The sequence below is a fragment of the Ranitomeya variabilis genome, chromosome 4, assembly GCF_051348905.1.
Source record: "Ranitomeya variabilis isolate aRanVar5 chromosome 4, aRanVar5.hap1, whole genome shotgun sequence".
Taxonomy (NCBI): domain Eukaryota; kingdom Metazoa; phylum Chordata; class Amphibia; order Anura; family Dendrobatidae; genus Ranitomeya; species Ranitomeya variabilis.
Genome location: NC_135235.1, coordinates 680,450,022 through 680,471,126, shown reverse-complemented (window position 1 = coordinate 680,471,126; position 21,105 = coordinate 680,450,022). Strand labels below are relative to the sequence as shown.

At 43.3% G+C, this 21,105-nt stretch overlaps 2 protein-coding genes across 3 annotated transcripts in view; one reads left to right on the top strand and one right to left on the bottom strand.

Moving 5' to 3' along the window:
* Nucleotides 1-21,105, top strand: part of LOC143766330 (uncharacterized) — a 1,024,462-nt gene that overhangs the window by 454,818 nt on the left and 548,539 nt on the right. The gene's annotated exons all lie outside the window — the stretch shown is intronic.
* The window catches only part of LOC143766333 (uncharacterized), a 167,686-nt gene that overhangs the window by 101,129 nt on the left and 45,452 nt on the right, over nt 1-21,105 (bottom strand). Inside the window, exon 7 of one of the 2 annotated variants that reach the window (XM_077253928.1) lies at nt 4,595-7,304. The exons of the other annotated variant lie outside the window; for it this stretch is intronic. Coding sequence (XP_077110043.1) covers nt 5,950-7,304 — 1,355 coding nt within the window. The 3' untranslated portion in view covers nt 4,595-5,949. Of the gene's footprint in view, nt 1-4,594; nt 7,305-21,105 lie in introns of those variants that run through there. 2 annotated transcript variants of the gene reach the window in all.

Genomic DNA, 21,105 nt, shown 5'->3' with positions numbered 1-21,105 from the left:
TCTGGTCTGGTAGGCGCCCACGTCTATCACACCAGTTATTAAACAGATCCAGGCTAACAGGGGGACTAGGCCTTCCAAACTTTCAAAATTATAATTATGCATCCCTGGGTGCTTGTGTCTTGGACCTCTTCCACCATGCACACACCAAAAAATAGGTTAAACTGGAATTTGACCTCTCGACAATCAATCCTATCGCTAATATTTGGCAAAAAGAGCACACTCAGAAATCGAGGGAAGAATTCCCCCTACTTACAAGAAATTTGGTGCTCTTCATTAAAAAGGGCAGCCAAACTCTCAATATTTCCTCAATCCCGGGACCCATGATACCAGTTATCGACAATTTAGAATTTCCTGCTGGTCAAGATAAAATCTTTTTTCTCCATAAACATAAAGACAATCACCCAATAATTTATGATTATATAAACCAAACTGACATACAGCCTCTGCGGTCCCTTTTTACCGATTCAGACCCGCCTCCTGGATCATGGTTCCCCTATGAACAAGTTAAAAGTTTTATTAAAGGGATCTCGAAACATACCAATATTTTTAGACCCCTCACGCCCTTTGAGTCGGCATGCCTGGGTGCGGGCCCTCCTAAGCGCCCGGTATCATTCTTATATAAAATGTTTCATGACCGTCGGGTGGATGAGTTGGGCTCTCCTGCTTTCTTTGTGAAATGGGAGAATGATCTAAACAAAACTTTTTCATCAGAGGATAGATCCAAGAGCCTCCTCCTTACGTCCAGATCTTCGCTATGTGCTGATTATCAGGAGAGAAGCTACAAGCTATTGTCTCGGTGGTATAGGTGCCCAGACAATATTCATAAAATGTTCCCGTCCACTACAGATGTGTGTTGGAGGTGCTGGACAGAAAAGGGTTCATACTCACATATTTGGTGGTCCTGCCCCCCGATTCATAAGTTTTGGAAGGAGGCATTTGATCTTCATAACAAATTATCTTTTCATAGAACGCAGCCGACTATAGAGCTGGCCTTATTATCGATTTGTGATATTTCCGTTGCCAGATTTAAGAAAGGTCTCCTTAGACATCTCCTCACTGCTATGCGCAATTTGATACCTAGATACTGGAAACAATCCAATTCGCCATCGCGATCTGATCTTGTGGTGGAGTTGAACCATATATTTAGAATGGAACAATTGATTGGGCAGGACACTGGCACCCTAGACAAGGTGTTAAGCGTATGGTCCCCATGGATCATGTTCAGGGAGACTCCGGATTTGATATCTTGGATAGAACATGGTAGATTGTAAACAGGAAACCAGGTCCCAACCCCCTCCCTCCCTCGCCTTCCTCTCTTCCCCCTCTTCTCTCCCTTCTATCTACTTTGTCTACTCTCAAAAATCATTAGTGTTTATGCTATTTTGAAACTGTTATATGATGTTTCTAGTAATTATTCCAGTGTCTATACCGCTGACGTTTAATCATACATGTGCCTCTTGATGATTGGTTTTGCATCGAATTTTTATGCAACTTGTCTCAATAAAATGATTTACACAAAAACGTCAGCTCGGCACGCAAAAAATAAGCCCTCGCTCAACCCGAGATCACAAAAAATTGAGACAGTACGGGTCTCGGAAAATTGCGCAATTATATTTATTATTTTTAAAGCAAACTTTGGAATTTTTTTCACTACTTAGATAAAAAAGAACCTAGACATATTTGGTGTCTATGAACTCGTAATGACCTGGAAAATCATAATGGCAGGTCAGTTTTAGCATTTAGTGAACCTAGCAAAAAAGCCAAACAAAAAACAAGTGTGGGATTGCACTTTTTATGAAATTTCACAGCACTTGGAATTTTTTTCCCGTTTTCGAGTACGCGACATGCTAAAACCAATGGTGTCATTCAAAAGTACAACTCGTCCCACAAAAAATAAGCCCTACATGGCCATATTGATGGAAAAATAAAAAAGTTATGGCTCTGGAAAGAAGGGGAGCAAAAAAAAAAAAAAACCGCAAAACCAAAAAAAGCTCTGGTCATGAAGGGGTTAAACATCCGTAAATCCAGTGCCATTTGATAAGAACCATCAGATTTCAAGACACCACAAAGCATTGTTACTTACAAAATTAGTCTTTCGGATAACACCTTGATCTAGCAATTCCTGTATGAACTTTGGCACAGACTCAATTAATTCTGGAGGCAATGTATACTGACGTTGTGGTGGAGGATCTCGCCCTTCCACATTTACAACAACATCCTTCATTGTACTAACTTCATTCCTAAACTGAGCCCAAAGATAAGGAAAAAGCTGTACAATTTCTGACAATACCTCATCACCCCCAGTTTCAGGCCACAAATGATCTGTTGACACAACATCATTTAAGCAAATACTTCCAACAGCTATAATCACTAGGGTCAATGACTACAGGTTTACAACCATTAGAATCTTTCCAGATCACTTGATTTCCTAGACTGACTACCCATCCGAATTTCTGCACAAAATTTGTGCCAAGTATATTTTCCAAATCACAATACCAAATGTCAATTCCTGTTTTGAAAGATCTAGGTATTTCCAACATTACATTGGGAACTATGGTTGCTTTAGTTCCACCCAGGAATTCTGTCCTGCAAATTTCCTTTGATAAATGGTCTTCCACAGTCATCCAATGTGACTCGAGTCACAAATTCCAATGGATGGGGTATAGGAGTAGTCTGATTGTCAGAAAGATGGAGGAGATGGGAGAAGACCAATGTCTTTTTTAAAAGCTCTTGGAATTCTGTCCCTGGACTCAGTCTCCTTCACTGTCATCTTTCTGATCTGTCTGATTAATGGTGCATACGGTGACTGCGTTTGTCTGTTGTCAGTGTGAGTGGGTGCAGAAGAATGTACTGAAGGTGGATGATTTCGGCATGAGTCCGTTCTCCCTTCCAATCTTACCTGTTCCTTGTGTCTCTGTCTCGGATTCTGCTTTCAAGGAGTTTTTGCACTGCCACTTTAAGTGTCCAGTTATACCACAAAAACAACAATGGATATTGTTACTTTGTGTAGTATTTTTACCTCTACGATCAATGTAATCTCTGTTCTTGGATGTTACTATGGGTTTAGGTTTCAGCTGACTGTCTTCTTTCTCATGAACTACATCTATTTTAGCCTTGACCTGATTTTGTTTCATGGATCTCCTTACTTGGTTGATAAAAACTGTTGCTTCTTGCAATGATGGCTGAGCATTAGTCAATTGCACTGAGACAGGATCTTAGTATTTGAACTTTTTTTTTTTACAAAAAATATGTTCATGGATGTTGGCTCCTGATGAGGCCTAAGATCCATCACCATCCTATAGGCCTGTTCAAATTTTACTAAAAAAGCAAATGAGTCATCTTGAATATTTGTTTGTAACTTTTCTAAAACATCAATTGTAGGCATGTCTTCGCCAGTCGTAAACAATATCAATCGTCTAAGTCTGTCTTCTTTTGTACTATGTGTCAATTCAATATCCTCATTTAATCTGAGTGCGGTCTGTAATCTTTTTTGCCATATGTGAGGGTAACCATACTCTGAATATCTTGTTTTTTTGTTCAATCATCAAGATTGAATTTATCTGTGTTTTATTAAAATGTCCGCATCATGAAAGGCATCCATCTTGTCATTGTAACTTGGAATGTCTTTCACAATTTTCATTAACTGATCGTGTATTTTCATATTAATGCCTGCTGCTCTGTCATGTAATTTTTTCCGTTTTAGCTCATCTGCCTGTAACTCTTCTACTGAAACATCTGGATTTTGTGAGTCTGGTACAAATGATGTTGCGACATTGTCTTCATGTTTACTATTTGATCTTGCTAAACAGAAGCCTTTTTTATATCTTGGTGCAATGTGGACAATAACTGTGTTCGAGTATTAATTTGATCTTCCAATTGTTCAATATGTTCTGACAATATCTAACAATTTGGCCAATCAAAGTAATCCCTGTCACACTATTGTGTCAGTATGACCAATATTTTGTGTGATAGTACATGCTTTATGTGTTTGTGTTTCAGTTTTCTCAAATACTAAATTATTGTACACTCGGACCATGTGCATGACATTTTGAAGCTTTCTCTGTAGCTTTTTTACTGAGAAAAACCTCTTTTCAATATTAAGATTCTCGGCTTCACATTGGCTATACAAACTAGACCATAATTGTGAATCTGTATGGACATGAAAAAACCTAAACTCTATATTACCGTTCTTAGAATAATCATGAATAAAATCCATTTTCTCACCTATGGAATGTCTTTTCTTCTCCAGGATTGATCCAACCATCAATGGATGGTCCTCTGTGTTTACTGAAATCCTCAGACCTCCGTCTGGATGGGGCACATGCAGCTTTATATGGTTGGAGACACAAATCTTCACTTGTCTGTAGATTGTGTCTGATCCATGTGGCTTGAAATAGTGGAATTCCTTTGCCTTGAACAACAGGTGTCTTTACAAAGCTCTCCTCCCTCATGTGCAAGGGAAAGTAATTCACTCAAAATAGCACAAAAATCAGATTTGGCTGGCTCACTAATATGTTAAAAAAGTAATAAATTATTTATTTGTAAGTAAGAGCACGGTGAGGATAGAAAGGAAAGCAATATTGAATTGTGCGGATAAAACAAACCTTGTTTAATGTTCATTCAAAAAGTGATTACAAAAATGAAGAAAAGTAAGTTCATAGCACACAATATAAGTATTAGATTATAGAAGAGAAAACAAGCATTCATTGTTTATTACATATTGTCTGGAGGTTGATGTGGTCCGGGTTGGAGATTCTCAAGGTATGAGAGATGTGTCTCAAAAGGAGTTTGGTCGGTTTATATACTATTTTGACCCGTAAACTTACATTGGTTTCTATTTTTCCTGTCTCATAACCATATATGGTGATTTGCCACTATGTTCGTAGCTTCCACCATATTAGAAGAACACTAGTAACTTGTGGAATATGCATATTAGTTATTTGTACATTACCTCATTTTGAAATACTTAATTCTATAGCCTATGACCTTTGGGAACCATTTACTGTCTCCAAATAGCCATATTGACAGATCTGCAAAAAGCCCTATAGTTCTGACAAACAGAGAACAGATGCATCTACCAAAGTCCTGAGAATAACTCAGTCACCCACCAACTAGGTCTCTGTTTGCTAGTTAGACTCAGCATATGTTAAGTAATCTATATTTTTTATTATTGAAATACTAATATTTTACATCTGTCTAAAAGATGCTCTCACTTATTTAGCTAAATGATTTCTTGATAAAAGTGTGTCATATAATCCCAAAAATACAATAAATTCTAAAATAATTTCCTTTACTCATTTAATTATACGACTGTGATGTTTTGTACAATATGTCAACAACAGATATAGTTTCTCCCCGTCTGAGTTATTTTTGATGGTTAACAAAAAATAATTTTCCAGTAATTTTTCACACTCTAAGCATGATAATGGCTTCTTCTAATGGGTGTGATTTTTGATCTTTAAAGGGGTTGTCAACTACTTGGACAAACTCTTCTCAATCCTTATGTTTGGTGCAGTTAAAATAAAAACACTTACTCAAATCTTCCATACTGGTGCTGTTCCAGTGGTGTCTGCACTTGCATTCAGTGAGGGACTATCCCCACATTTGCACACATTGATAAGAAAAAGTCAGAAAGCATACGTCCAGAGGCGGGGACAGTGAAGCGGGCGCTGACTGGGTGCAGGGCTTTTGTGATATAACAACCTCTCATGAGGCCCGGGAAAGAATGTAGACACTGCTGCAACGGCACTGGCTCGGAAGGTGAGTATAAGTATTTTTATTTTAACAAGGCCAAACATGAGGAATGACAAGGAGCTGTTCAACTATTCAATAACCCCTTTAAGGATATAACATTTTTGGTTAAATAATTTCTAACATTCTGAACATGAAAAAGGCTACTCCCCTGTGTGACATCTCTGATGTTTATTTCCCTGTAAATCATTTCCAACATTAAGAACATAAAAAAGGCTTCTCCCCTGTGTGACTGCTCTGGTGACTAAGAAGAGATGATTTCTTCACAAAACATTTTCCACATTCTGAACATGAAAAAGGCTTCTCGCCTGTGTGGGTTCTCTGATGTTTAATAAGCAGCGATTTCTCTGCAAAACATTTCTCACATTCTGAACATGAAAAAGGCTTCTCCCCTGTGTGGCTCATCTGATGGATATTAAGATGTGATTTCTGGCTAAAACATTTCCCACATTCTGAACAGTAAAAAGGCTTCTCCCCTGTGTGGGTTTTCTGGTGACTGGCAAGATTTGATTTATGGTTAAAACATTTCCCACATTCTGAACACGAAAATGGCTTCTCCCCTGTGTGAGTTCTCTGGTGACTGACAAGATTTGATTTCTGGTTAAAACATTTCCCACATTCTGAACATGAAAATGGCTTCTCCCCTGTGTGAGTTCTCTGGTGCTTAACAAAATCTGATTTATAGCTGAAACGTTTCCCACATTCTGAACATGAAAAAGGCCTCTCTTCTGTGTGGGTTCTCTGGTGGCTATCAAGATGCACTTTCCGGTTAAAACATTTTCGACATTGTGAACAGGAAAAAGGCTTCTCCCCTGTATGAATTTTCTGGTGGTAAACCAAAGCTGATTTCTGGATGAAACATTTCCCACATTCTGAACACAAAAAAGGCTTCTCCCCTGTGTGAGTTCTTTGGTGCTTAACCAAAACTGATTTCCGGTTAAACCGTTTTCCACATTCTGAGCATGAAAAAGGCTTCTCCCCAGTGTGAGTTCTCTGGTGGTCATCACGATGCGCTTTCTTGTTAAAACATATCCCACATTCTGAACATGAAAAAGGCTTCTCCCCTGTGTGAATTCTCTGGTGCATAACCAAAGATGATTTATGGATAAAACATTTTCCACATTCTGAACACAAAAATCGCTTCTCCCCTGTGTGAGTTATCTGGTGCCTACCAAGATTTGATTTATGGTTAAAACATTTCCCACACTTGGAGCAAGAAAACCTATTTTCTGCGGCGTTAATTTTTTGATGTTTAAGAATAGACTTTTTGAGATGAAAACTATTTCCATATTCTGAACATGAAAATGACTTATTTGCTTTAGGATCAGCTCTTTTTTTAATGCTTATTTTATGACTTTGATTTTCTTTTGTAGTCGGTAATGAATTAGAAAACATGAACTGTTTCAAATGATCAGATGACAGATCTTTGCTTTGAAGGGATGATGGTATATCTGGAGTAATGGCATTTACTTCAGTTGTATCCTGTGGAATCTCAAAATCATCTGATTTAAAAATTGAAGAGGTCAGCTGTCCGTCTGATCTGGTACAGTCATCTGCCAAAAATAAAACCAATTATTATTTTTGAATAAAATATCCTTGAATTTGTTATTTTTGAACATTTCTGCTTAAACTGTCAGTAAAAATGGCAAGTTACGTAAAAAAAAAAAAAATCGCAGTTACTTACCGATAACGGTATTTCTCTGATCCCATGATGGCACCACGGAGAGAGAGGGATCCGCCCTCAGGGACAGGAAACCTACATGTGAAAAAGGCGGTACCTCTCTCCCACATCAGTTGGTTTACAGAGCATTATACAGAACTTCAGCTGCAACTCAAATGGTTATACCAAACAATTATTTAATTTAAGCTTAATAGAGACACCACATGACTAATTACTAATAACTAACTAATTCTAGTGTGCACACCTATGCATGAAGGGAGGGAATGTACGGGTGCCGTCATGGGATCAGAGAAATACCGTTATCGGTAAGTAACTACGATTTTCTCTTCCCCCCATGATAGCATCACGAAGAGAATTACATAGTTGTGTACATTACCGGGGGACCACTGCCTCCAGAAACTTTTCCCAAAGGTGAGGTCTGAAGAAGAGGTCAAGTCTAGCCGGTAATGGTTAAAGAATGTAGAGGGAGAAGACCAAGTAGCATCTCTACATATCTGCTCTATCGAGGCGCCGGCTCTCTCTGCCCAGGAAGACGCCACCGCACTGATTGAATGGGCTCTTATCTCCTTCGGGATGGCTGCTGCACAGGAGGAATAGGATAGGTTGATGGCGTCTCTTATCCATCTTGCCAACATGGCCTTTGATGCTTTTTGTCCCTTCCGAGGACCCTGGAAGCAAACAGAGACCTATCCTTCCTACACTCCCTTGTAGCTATCAGATACTGGACAAGGCATCTCTTTACATCTAAGGTATGCAGCACTTCTTCCCCCTTACTTTTAGGACTGGGGCAGAAGGAGGGCAGAGGGATTTCTTGGGTCCTTTGGAACTGTGATGCGACTTTCGGGAGGTAAGCTGGGTCGGTCTTAAAGATGACTATCTTCCAGTATCTGTGTAAAGGGTGGGTACGCCGATAAAGCCTGTATATCGCTTACCCTACGGGCTGATGTTAAAGCTACAAGAAGGGAGGTTTTAATCTAATATCTGCTATTGTAGATCCTGGGTATGGCTTTGTGCCCACTGGACCACCAGGATACAGGCTGTCATTTATCCCAGCAGGGACATCGCCTTTCTCAGGGTAGTGACCGGGGAGTCTCTCGTGCGTGATACCATCTATATCATATTTTGGATCTTCCTCGGTGGGAGGTAACATTTTTGTTCGTTTGAGTCTAGGATTATCCCCAAGTACTCCTGTACCTGAGTTGGTCTGGACTTGGATAAGTTCAGCATCCATCCAAGACTCGTTAGAGACCTCTGTCCAACTGTTGTTTGCGGTGATGTGAGGAGGCACGTATCACTAAGAGATCGTCCAGATACGGGACTATTGCAACGTTTCGTTCTTTTATGTGGGCCATAACTTCTGCCATTATTTTGGTAAATACTCTTGGGGCAATGCCCAGGTCGAAAAGGGAGCGCTCTGAACTGGTAAAATGTTACCTCCCCCTGAATTGTTACTGCTACTCTGAGGAATTTTCGGTGGTCCTTGTGAATGGGTACATGATAGAAAGCATCTCTTAAGTCTAATACGGTCATGAAGCACGATGGAAAAAGCATTTTTACACATGATTTTATTGTTTCCATTTTGAAATGTTGGGTTTCTGGGAACTTGTTTAATTTTTTTAAGTTTATGATCGTCCTGTACGTCCCGTCTGGTTCCTTCTCTATCAGATTCAAAATTTCTCCTTGAAGGGCTATCTGTTCATCTGCCGATTTTTGGGGGGTTATTATGAAGGAATTGTCCGGAAGGGTATGGAATTTCAATTTTAGACCTTCTCATGTTCAGGTTCCATAAACTTCCGGATATTTTCTCCCAGGCCGGGAAAAGTAGGTCAATCGTCCTCTGACCCGGGGAACACCTTCATTGTGGTTGCTTTTTGTTATCTGGAGGTTTATTGAACACCAATCCTTTGCTTTTATTCCTTTTATCCTCCCATCCTTCCTTATTGCATTTAGGGGGCTTTTGCCGCATGAAACTTCTGCTCCGAAAAGGCCATCTGTAGGACTGGCTGGGGAACCCCGGAAAAGATTTTTTCTTGTCTCCTGCTTAGTCCAGGATGTCATCCAGAGTTGAACCCAACAGGAACTCACCTTTGCATGGGATGGAGCATAATTTAGACTTAAATTTGCAGATCTCCCGGCCAGCATTTGAGCCATAGGGCGCGTCTTGTAGCATTTGAGAAGGAGGCGGATCTGGCCGCTAACCTGGCTGAGTCTACCAATGCATCCGCTAAAAATGCTGCTGCTCCTCTCATTACAGAAACTGATTTTTTAATGGTTTCTCTTAATGTCCCCATGTCTTCGAAGAGCAGGGCAAATCTTTTGGAGGCTTTTGCTATTGCAACGTCTAGCTTCAGCGCTTTCCCCCACAGGGAGCATGCCGGGTCATCAAAGGGATACTTCCTCTTAGGAGTCAGGAGAACCTTTTTATCTGGTCTTTTCCACTCTCTTTTAATTAGGGAGTGGATTTTTTCGTTTATTGGGAAAGCCCTCTACTTTTTTTGCTCCAACCCACTAAACATTAGGTCCTGGGCCTTTTTTTAGGCCGCTCATTTACCAGCCCCATAGTTTTTCTTACAGCTTTTAAGAGGGCATTAGTCTCTTCAATCGGGAAGCTGTTGCGACCCCCTTCTGAGGATTATGAAGAAGACTGGGAGGATGATGAATTACTTGAATCGGATAATTCACATTGTTTCACCAACATCAAATTCAGGGGATCTATGTCTGGCCCTATGTTTTTTCTTTGAGCTTTTAATGCCTTTTAAGGCATCTTCTACCTGATTTTTTATCAGTGTTTTGAGGTCTAATGCAAAATGCAGGGATTCTTCTTGGATTGTTTGCTCTATACATGCAGCGCAGAGCTTTTTCCCCCACATAGTGGGCAGCTCTTCTGTGCATATAGCACACGCCCTGTGTTTGAACTTGGCCACACATTTCTTTCCCTAGAAAACAGATAAAAACCCCTAATTAAAGATTGAACTTTCAAGAAGATCACACCCTCCTGTAGTAAGAGAGATACCGTCTCTGGCCTAGGGATTATATCCACAACTGGATCCACTTCTGGCCATGCCGTTTTGCCGGAGCTTCTGCTGCGCTGAGACCCTGAGCGACCGCTGCTGCTACGCTGCTGAGTAGTGTCTCCCTTGCGCTGCTGTCGCTGCGGGTGCTGGTGTTGCTGGTGTCTCTGCCTCTGAACCTGCTTGGGGGGACTGCACCTGGATGTCCTGCTCCTCCGGCTCGCACGTGGTCACTCATGTAGAACTTAGGCAAATTTTTACCCCATTCAGGGGTTTTAATATCATTCCCCAGGCCTTCTCCTGCCCTCAGGAACTGCGGTACCGTGCAATCACTGATTTCCTAATGATGCACTGCGCCGTACCGGAAACGCCCCTTGCGCATGCGCATACTGATTTACCAGTAGTGCCTTGCCCCGCTCACGTTATAGGGGAGTTTACACGTGTGCCGGTGTCCCGGTACCTCACCCGAGTTCCGGGGATATCCAGCGGGGTGGCGCTGCACTCAGGGCCTGCAGCGTTCAAAATTGAGGTGGCAGCCGCCACCCTCACGCCGTTTTCGCGGGGGATCCCCCCAAGTGACCGCCGCCACTTAACCGCCATGGAGGAGGTATATTTTTCTCTGGGAGATTAATGTCTGCAAAGGGAGATTTGTAGTTAAAATTCTGCACTGCCGCTAAGATGAATTTCAGGAGAGTATAGTTGATTCACAGTGGTTTTATTCAACGCGTTTCAGGGGTCTCATGCCCCCTTCATCAGGAAATACCACCTGGTAATTTTTTTTTGTTAGGGAGTTATAAGGGTTAAAAGTTGACCAGCAATTTCTCATTTTTACAGCACAATTTTTTTAAGGGACCCCATCTCATTTGAAGTCATTTTGAGGGGTCTATATGATAGAAAATACCCAAGTGTGACACCATTCTAAAAACTGCACCCCTCAAGGTGCTCAAAACCACATTCAAGAAGTTTATTAACCCTTCAGGTGTTTCACAGGAATTTTTGGAATGTTTAAATAAAAATGAACATTTAACTTTTTTTCACAAAAAATTTACTTCAGCTCCAATTTGTTTTATTTTACCAAGAATAACAGGAGAAAATATACCCCAAAATATGTTGTACAATTTGTCCTGAGTACGCCGATACCCCATATGTGGGGGTAAACCACTGTTTGGGCGCATGACAGAGCTCGGAATCGAAGGAGCGCCATTTGACTTTTCAATGCAAAATTGACTGGAATTGAGATGGGACGCCATGTTGCGTTTGGAGAGTCCCTGATGTGCCTCAACATTTAAACCCCCCACAAGTGACACCATTTTGGAAAGTAGACCCCCTAAGGAACTTATCTAGATGTGTGGTGAGCACTTTGACCCACCAAGTGCTTCACAGAAGTTTATAATGCACAACCGTAAAAATAAAAAATCGTATTTTTTCACAAAAATTATCTTTTCGCCCCCAATTTTTTATTTTCCCAAGGGTAAGAGAAGAAATTGGACCCCAAAAGTTGTTGTACAATTTGTCCTGAGTACGCTGATACCCCATATGTTGGGGTAAACCACTGTTTGGGAGCATGGGAGAGCTCGGAAGGGAAGGAGCGCCGTTTGACTTTTCAATGCAGAATTGACAGGAATTGAGATGGGACACCAGGTTGCGTTTGGAGAGCCACTGATGTGCCTAAACATTGAAACCCCCCACAAGTGACACCATTTTGGAAAGTAGACCCCCTAAGGAACTTATCTAGAGGTGTTGTGAGCACTTTGACCCACCAAGTGCTTCACAGAAGTTTATAATGCAGAGCCGTAAAAATAAAACAAAAATTTGTTCCCACAAAAATTATTTTTTAGCCCCCAGTTTTGTATTTTCCCGAGGGTAACAGGAGAAATTGGACCCCAAAAGTTGTTGTCCAATTTGTCCTTAGTAGGCTTATACCCCATATGTTGGGGGGAACCACCGTTTGGGCGCATGGGAGGGCTCGGAAGGGATGGAGCGCCATTTGGAATGCAGACTTAGATGGAATGGTCTGCAGGCGTCACATTGCGTTTGCAGAGCCCCTAATGTACCTAAACAGTAGAAACCCCCCACAAGTGACACCATTTTGGAAAGTAGACCCCCTAAGGAACTCATCTAGATGTGTTGTGAGAGCTTTGAACCCCCAAGTGTTTCACTACAGTTTATAACGCAGAGCCGTGAAAATAAAAAATCTTTTTTTTTCCACAAAAATTATTTTTTAGCCCCCAGATTTGTATTTTTCCAAGGGTAACAGGAGAAATTGGACCCTAAATATTGTTGTCCAATTTGTCCTGAGTAAGCTGATACCCGATATGTGGGGGGAACCGCATTGCTCGGAAGGGAAGGAGCATCATTTGGAATGCAGACTTAGGCTGGTTTCACACTTGCGTTTTGAACTGCAGCGTTTGTAAAAAAAAAAACGCAGGTGGTAAAAAAACGCATGTAAACGCGTGCAAACGCTGCGTTTTTTATACGCATGCATTTTTGCATGCAGTAAAAAAATGCGGCGTTTTGACGCGTTTACATGCGTTTTTTCCTGCGTTTGCGTTTTTGAAATGCATGCTGAGAAGTGTGTGACAGCTGCCAATCAACAAAATCAACTAGAAAACCCACTATTAATAGAATTAGCTAGGGTTAGGGATAGGGTTAGGATCCCTAGGGATAGGGTTAGGATCTCTAGGGTTAGGGGTAGGGTTAGTGTTAGGGTTTGGATCCCTAGGGTTAGGGTTAGGGGTAGCTTTTTATTAGAAGAATGTCCTGGTCACCAGGTTACTGATAAGCCACCCCCCACCATCAAGGTGATAAAGGGATCCAAACCCTAACCCTAACCCTATCCTTAACCCTACCCCTAACCCTAGGGATCCAAACCCTAACCCTACCCCTAACCCTACCCCTAGGGATCCAAACCCTAACCCTACCCCTAACCCTACCCCCAACCCTAGGGATCCATAGGGATTGGCTATTATGTTGACCTGGAGACCAGGACATTCTTCTAATAAAAAGCTTTGTTCAATGTGGACACCCCAAGATATACGGTATTGCTATAGAGTACTAAAAATATAAACTCGGAGAGTATTCACTGTCATATTGTTAGGGTTAGGGGTAGGGTTAGGGTTTGGATCCCTAGGGTTAGGGTTAGGGGTAGGGTTAGGATCCCTTTATCACCCTGATGTTGGGGGGTGGCTTATCAGGGTGTATTCTTGTTTTTTTCTATAAAACCGCATGCGTCTAAAACGCAAGCAAACGCATGTACGCAAAAACGCATGCGTTTCCATAGACATCAATGTATTTTTTGACGCAAATCAAACGCAAATGAACGCATGCATTTTTTTGCGGCAAAAAAACGCCTCTGAAAATTACTACATGTTGCATTTCTGCGACAGAACGCATGCAGCAAAAAAACGCATGTGTCGTTAAATGCGGCCAAACGCGTAGAAAAAAAACGCATGCGTTTTTAATGTTAAACATAGGAAAAAAAACCACATGCGTTTTTTTCGGTAAAAACGCTGCAGATCAAAACGCAAGTGTGAAACCAGCCTTAGATGGATTGGTCTGCAGGCGTCACATTGCGTTTGCAGAGCCCCTAATGTACCTAAACAGTAGAAACCCCCCACAAGTGACCCAATATTGGAAACTAGACCCCCCAAGGAACTTATCTATTTGTGTTGTGAGAACTTTGAACCCCCAAGTGTTTCACTACAGTTTATAACGCAGAGCCGTGAAAATAAAAAATATTTTTTTTTCCACAAAAATTATTTATTTTTTAGCCCCCAGTTTTGTATTTTCCCAAGGGTAACAAGAGAAATTGGACCCTAAATATTGTTGTCCAATTTGTCCTGAGTACGCTGATTGTCATGGTTCTCAATGGCAAGAGAACGTAGTAAAGAATACAAAAGGACTAGCTCTTGGAAGATGGGAACTCGAGCTGACCGTGAGCTAAACCTACCGCACAACTAACAGTGGCCGGGTAGCGTGCCTACGTTTTTATCCCTAGACGCCCAGCGCCAGCCGGAGGACTGACTGACCCTAGCAGAGGAAAATACAGACCTGGCTTACCTCTAGAGAAATTTTCCCCAAAAGGCAGACAGTAGCCCCCACATATATTGTCGGTGATTTCAGAGGAAATTGACATACGAAGTATGAAGATAGGTTTAGCAAATTGAGGTCCGCTTACTAGATAGTAGGAAGACAGAAAAGGGAACTTCACGGTCAGCTGAAAACCCTTTCAAAACACCATCCTGAAATTACTTTAAGACTCTAATATCAACTCATGACACCAGAGTGGCAATTTCAGCTCACAAGAGCTTCCAGCCTCAGAAATATTCAATCACAGAGAACTGGAACAAAAATGCAAAACAAACTTAGGACTACAAGTCCAACTTAGCTGATAGTAGTCTAGGAGCAGGAACATGCAACAGAAAGGCTTCTGGTAACATTGTTGGCCGGCATAGAAATGACTGAGGAGCAAGGCTAAATAGAAAACTCCCACATCCTGATGGAAACAGGTGAACAGAGGAGATGAAGCACACAAGTTCAGTACCACCAGTGACCACCGGGGGAGCCCAGAAACCAAATTCACAACAGTACCCCCCCCTCAAGGAGGGGGCACTGAACCCTCACCAGAACCACCAGGGCGATCAGGATGAGCCCTATGAAAGGCACGGACCAAATCGGAGGCATGAACATCAGAGGCTGTCACCCAAGAATTATCCTCCTGACCGTAGCCCTTCCACTTGACCAGATACTGAAGTCTCCGTCTGGAAACACGGGAGTCCAAGATCTTCTCGACAACGTACTCCAACTCACCCTCAACCAACACCGGAGCAGGAGGCTCAACGGAAGGCACAACCGGTACCTCATACCTGCGCAACAATGACCGATGGAAGACATTATGAATAGAAAAAGATGCAGGGAGGTCCAAACGAAAGGACACAGGGTTAAGAATCTCCAATATCTTGTACGGGCCGATGAACCGAGGCTTAAACTTAGGAGAAGAAACCTTCATAGGGACAAAACGAGAAGACAACCACACCAAGTCCCCAACACAAAGACGAGGACCAACACGACGACGGCGGTTGGCAAAATGCTGAGTCTTCTCCTGGGACAACTTCAAATTGTCCACCACATGCCCCCAAATCTGATGCAACCTCTGCACCACAGCATCCACTCCAGGACAATCCGAAGACTCCACCTGACCGGAAGAGAAACGAGGATGAAACCCCGAATTACAGAAGAAAGGAGAAACCAAGGTGGCAGAACTAGCCCGATTATTGAGGGCAAACTCCGCCAAGGGCAAAAAGGCAACCCAATCATCCTGATCCGCAGACACAAAACACCTCAAATAAGTCTCCAAGGTCTGATTAGTTCGCTCGGTCTGGCCATTAGTCTGAGGATGGAAAGCAGACGAAAAAGACAAATCAATGCCCATCCTAGCACAGAACGCTCGCCAAAATCTAGACACGAATTGGGTTCCCCTGTCAGAAACGATATTCTCCGGAATACCATGCAAGCGAACCACATTTTGAAAAAACAGAGGAACCAGCTCGGATGAGGAAGGCAATTTAGGCAAGGGGACCAAATGGACCATCTTAGAGAAACGGTCACACACCACCCAGATGACAGACATCTTCTGAGAAACAGGGAGATCAGAAATAAAATCCATGGAGATGTGAGTCCAAGGCCTCTTCGGAATAGGCAAGGATAACAACAATCCACTAGCCCGAGAACAACAAGGCTTGGCCCGAGCACAAACATCACAAGACTGCACAAAACCTCGCACATCTCGCGACAGGGAAGGCCACCAGAAGGACCTAGCCACCAAATCCCTGGTACCAAAGATTCCAGGATGACCTGCTAACGCAGAAGAATGGACCTCCGAGATGACTCTACTGGTCCAATCATCAGGAACAAACATTCTACCAGGCGGGCAACGATCAGGTCTATCCGCCTGAAACTCCTGCAAGACCCGTCGCAAGTCTGGGGAAACAGCAGATAATATCACTCCATCCTTAAGGATACCTGTAGGTTCAGAATTACCAGGGGAATCAGGCTCAAAACTCCTAGAAAGGGCATCCGCCTTCACATTTTTAGAACCCGGTAGGTAAGAAACCACAAAATTAAACCGAGAGAAAAATAACGACCAGCGCGCCTGTCTAGGATTCAGGCGCCTGGCAGACTCAAGATAAATCAAATTCTTGTGGTCGGTCAATACCACCACCTGATGTCTAGCCCCCTCAAGCCAATGACGCCACTCCTCAAAAGCCCACTTCATAGCCAAGAGTGTTATGGTTCTCAATGGCAAGAGAACATAGCCCAGCATACCTAGGAACTAGCTCTTGGAAGGATGGAAACTTAAACTGACCATGAACTAAACCTGCCGCACAACTAACAGTAGCCGGGTAGCGTAGCCTGCGTTTTATCCCTAGACGCCCAGCGCCGGCCGGAGGACTAACTAATCCTGGCAGAGGAAAATATAGTCCTGGCTCACCTCTAGAGAAATTTCCCCGAAAGGCAGACAGAGGCCCCCACATATATTGGCGGTGATTTAAGATGAAAATGACAAACGTAGTATGAAAATAGGTTTAGCAAAATCGAGGTCCGCTTACTAGATAGCAGGAAGACAGAAAGGGTACTTTCATGGTCAGCTGAAAACCCTATCAATACACCATCCTGAAATTACTTTAAGACTCTAGTATTAACTCATAACATCAGAGTGGCAATTTCAGATCACAAGAGCTTTCCAGACACAGAAACGAAACTGCAGCTGTGAACTGGAACAAAATGCAAAAAACAAACAAGGACAAAAGTCCGACTTAGCTGGAAGTTGTCTGGTAGCAGGAACATGCACAGAAAGGCTTCTGATTACAATGTTGACCGGCATGGAAGTGACAGAGGAGCAAGGTTAAATAGCGACTCCCACATCCTGATGGGAACAGGTGAACAGAGGGGATGATGCACACAAGTTCAATTCCACCAGTGGCCACCGGGGGAGCCCAAAATCCAATTTCACAACAGTACCCCCCCCTCAAGGAGGGGGCACCGAACCCTCACCAGAACCACCAGGGCGATCAGGATGAGCCGTATGAAAGGCACGGACCAGATCGGAGGCATGAACATCAGAGGCAGTCACCCAAGAATTATCCTCCTGACCGTATCCCTTCCATTTGACCAGATACTGGAGTTTCCGTCTGGAAACACGGGAGTCCAAGATTTTTTCCACAACGTACTCCAACTCGCCCTCAACCAACACCGGAGCAGGAGGCTCAACGGAAGGCACAACCGGTACCTCATACCTGCGCAACAATGACCGATGAAAAACATTATGAATAGAAAAAGATGCAGGGAGGTCCAAACGGAAGGACACAGGGTTAAGAATCTCCAATATCTTGTACGGGCCGATGAACCGAGGCTTAAACTTAGGAGAAGAAACCCTCATAGGGACAAAACGAGAAGACAACCACACCAAGTCCCCGACACAAAGCCGAGGACCAACCCGACGCCGGCGGTTGGCAAAAAGCTGAGTCTTCTCCTGGGACAACTTCAAATTGTCCACCACCTGCCCCCAAATCTGATGCAACCTCTCCACCACAGCATCCACTCCAGGACAATCCGAAGATTCCACCTGACCGGAGGAAAATCGAGGATGAAACCCCGAATTACAGAAAAAAGGAGACACCAAGGTGGCAGAGCTGGCCCGATTATTGAGGGCAAACTCCGCTAAAGGCAAAAAAGCAACCCAATCATCCTGATCTGCAGACACAAAACACCTCAAATATGTCTCCAAAGTCTGATTCGTCCGCTCGGTCTGGCCATTAGTCTGAGGATGGAAAGCAGACGAGAAAGACAAATCTATGCCCATCCTAGCACAGAATGCCCGCCAAAATCTAGACACGAATTGGGTTCCCCTGTCAGAAACGATATTCTCCGGAATACCATGCAAACGAACCACATTTTGAAAAAACAGAGGAACCAACTCGGAAGAAGAAGGCAACTTAGGCAGGGGAACCAAATGGACCATCTTAGAGAAACGGTCACACACCACCCAGATGACAGACATCTTCTGAGAAACAGGAAGATCCGAAATAAAATCCATCGAGATGTGCGTCCAAGGCCTCTTCGGGATAGGCAAGGGCAACAACAATCCACTAGCCCGAGAACAACAAGGCTTGGCCCGAGCACAAACGTCACAAGACTGCACAAAGCCTCGTACATCTCGTGACAGGGAAGGCCACCAGAAGGACCTTGCCACCAAATCCCTGGTACCAAAGATTCCAGGATGACCTGCCAACGCAGAAGAATGAACCTCAGAAATGACTTTACTGGTCCAATCATCAGGAACAAACAGTCTACCAGGTGGGCAACGATCAGGTCTATCCGCCTGAAAATCCTGCAAGGCCCGCCGCAGGTCTGGAGAAACGGCAGACAATATCACTCCATCCTTAAGGATACCTGTAGGTTCAGAATTACCAGGGGAGTCAGGCTCAAAACTCCTAGAAAGGGCATCCGCCTTAACATTCTTAGAACCCGGTAGGTATGACACCACAAAATTAAACCGAGAGAAAAACAACGACCAGCGCGCCTGTCTAGGATTCAGGCGTCTGGCGGACTCAAGATAAATTAAATTTTTGTGGTCGGTCAATACCACCACCTGATGTCTAGCCCCCTCAAGCCAATGACGCCACTCCTCAAAAGCCCACTTCATGGCCAAAAGCTCCCGATTCCCAATATCATAATTCCGCTCGGCGGGCGAAAATTTACGAGAAAAAAAAGCACAAGGTTTCATCACGGAGCAGTCGGAACTTCTTTGCGACAAAACCGCCCCAGCTCCGATTTCAGAAGCGTCGACCTCAACCTGAAAAGGAAGAGCAACATCAGGCTGACGCAACACAGGGGCGGAAGAAAAGCGGCGCTTAAGCTCCCGAAAGGCCTCCACAGCAGCAGGGGACCAATCAGCAACATCAGCACCCTTCTTAGTCAAATCAGTCAATGGTTTAACAACATCAGAAAAACCAGCAATAAATCGACGATAAAAGTTAGCAAAGCCCAAAAATTTCTGAAGACTCTTAAGAGAAGAGGGTTGCGTCCAATCACAAATAGCCCGAACCTTGACAGGATCCATCTCGATGGAAGAGGGGGAAAAAATGTATCCCAAGAAGGAAATCTTTTGAACCCCAAAAACGCACTTAGAACCCTTCACACACAAGGAATTAGACCGCAAAACCTGAAAAACCCTCCTGACCTGCTGGACATGAGAGTCCCAGTCATCCGAAAAAATCAGAATATCATCCAGATACACGATCATAAATTTATCCAAATAATCACGGAAAATGTCATGCATAAAGGACTGAAAGACTGAAGGGGCATTTGAAAGGCCAAAAGGCATCACCAAATACTCAAAGTGGCCCTCGGGCGTATTAAATGCGGTTTTCCACTCATCCCCCGGCTTAATTCGCACCAAATTATACGCCCCACGGAGATCTATCTTAGAGAACCACTTGGCCCCCTTTATGCGAGCAAACAAATCAGTCAGCAGTGGCAACGGATATTGATATTTAACCGTGATTTTATTCAAAAGCCGATAATCAATACACGGCCTCAAAGAGCCATCTTTCTTAGACACAAAGAAAAAACCGGCTCCTAAGGGAGATGACGAAGGACGAATATGTCCCTTTTCCAAGGACTCCTTTATATATTCTCGCATAGCAGCATGTTCAGGCACAGACAGATTAAATAAACGACCCTTAGGGTATTTACTACCCGGAATCAAATCTATGGCACAATCGCACTCCCGGTGCGGAGGTAATGAACCAAGCTTAGGTTCTTCAAAAACGTCACGATAGTCAGACAAGAATTCAGGAATCTCAGAGGGAATAGATGACGAAATGGAAACCAAAGGTACGTCCCCATGCATCCCCTTACATCCCCAGCTTAACACAGACATAGCGTTCCAGTCGAGGACTGGGTTATGAGATTGCAGCCATGGCAATCCAAGCACCAACACATCATGTAGATTATACAGCACAAGAAAGCGAATAATCTCCTGATGATCCGGATTAATTCGCATAGTTACTTGTGTCCAGTATTGTGGTTTATTACTAGCCAATGGGGTGGAGTCAATCCCCTTCAGAGGTATAGGAGTTTCAAGAGGCTCTAAATCATACCCACAGCGTTTGGCAAAGGACCAATCCATAAGACTCAAAGCGGCGCCAGAGTCGACATAGGCATCCGCGGTAATAGATGATAAAGAACAAATCAGGGTCACAGATAGAATAAACTTAGACTGAAAAGTGCCAATTGAAACTGACTTATCAAGCTTCTTAGTACGCTTAGAGCATGCTGATATAACATGAGTTGAATCACCACAATAAAAGCACAACCCATTTTTTCGTCTAAAATTCTGCCGTTCGCTTCTGGACAGAATTCTATCACATTGCATATTCTCTGGCGTCTTCTCAGTAGACACCGCCAAATGGTGCACAGGTTTGCGCTCCCGCAGACGTCTATCGATCTGGATAGCCATTGTCATGGACTCATTCAGACCCGCAGGCACAGGGAACCCCACCATAACATCCTTAACGGCATCAGAGAGACCCTCTCTGAAATTCGCCGCCAGGGCGCACTCATTCCACTGAGTAAGCACAGACCATTTACGGAATTTTT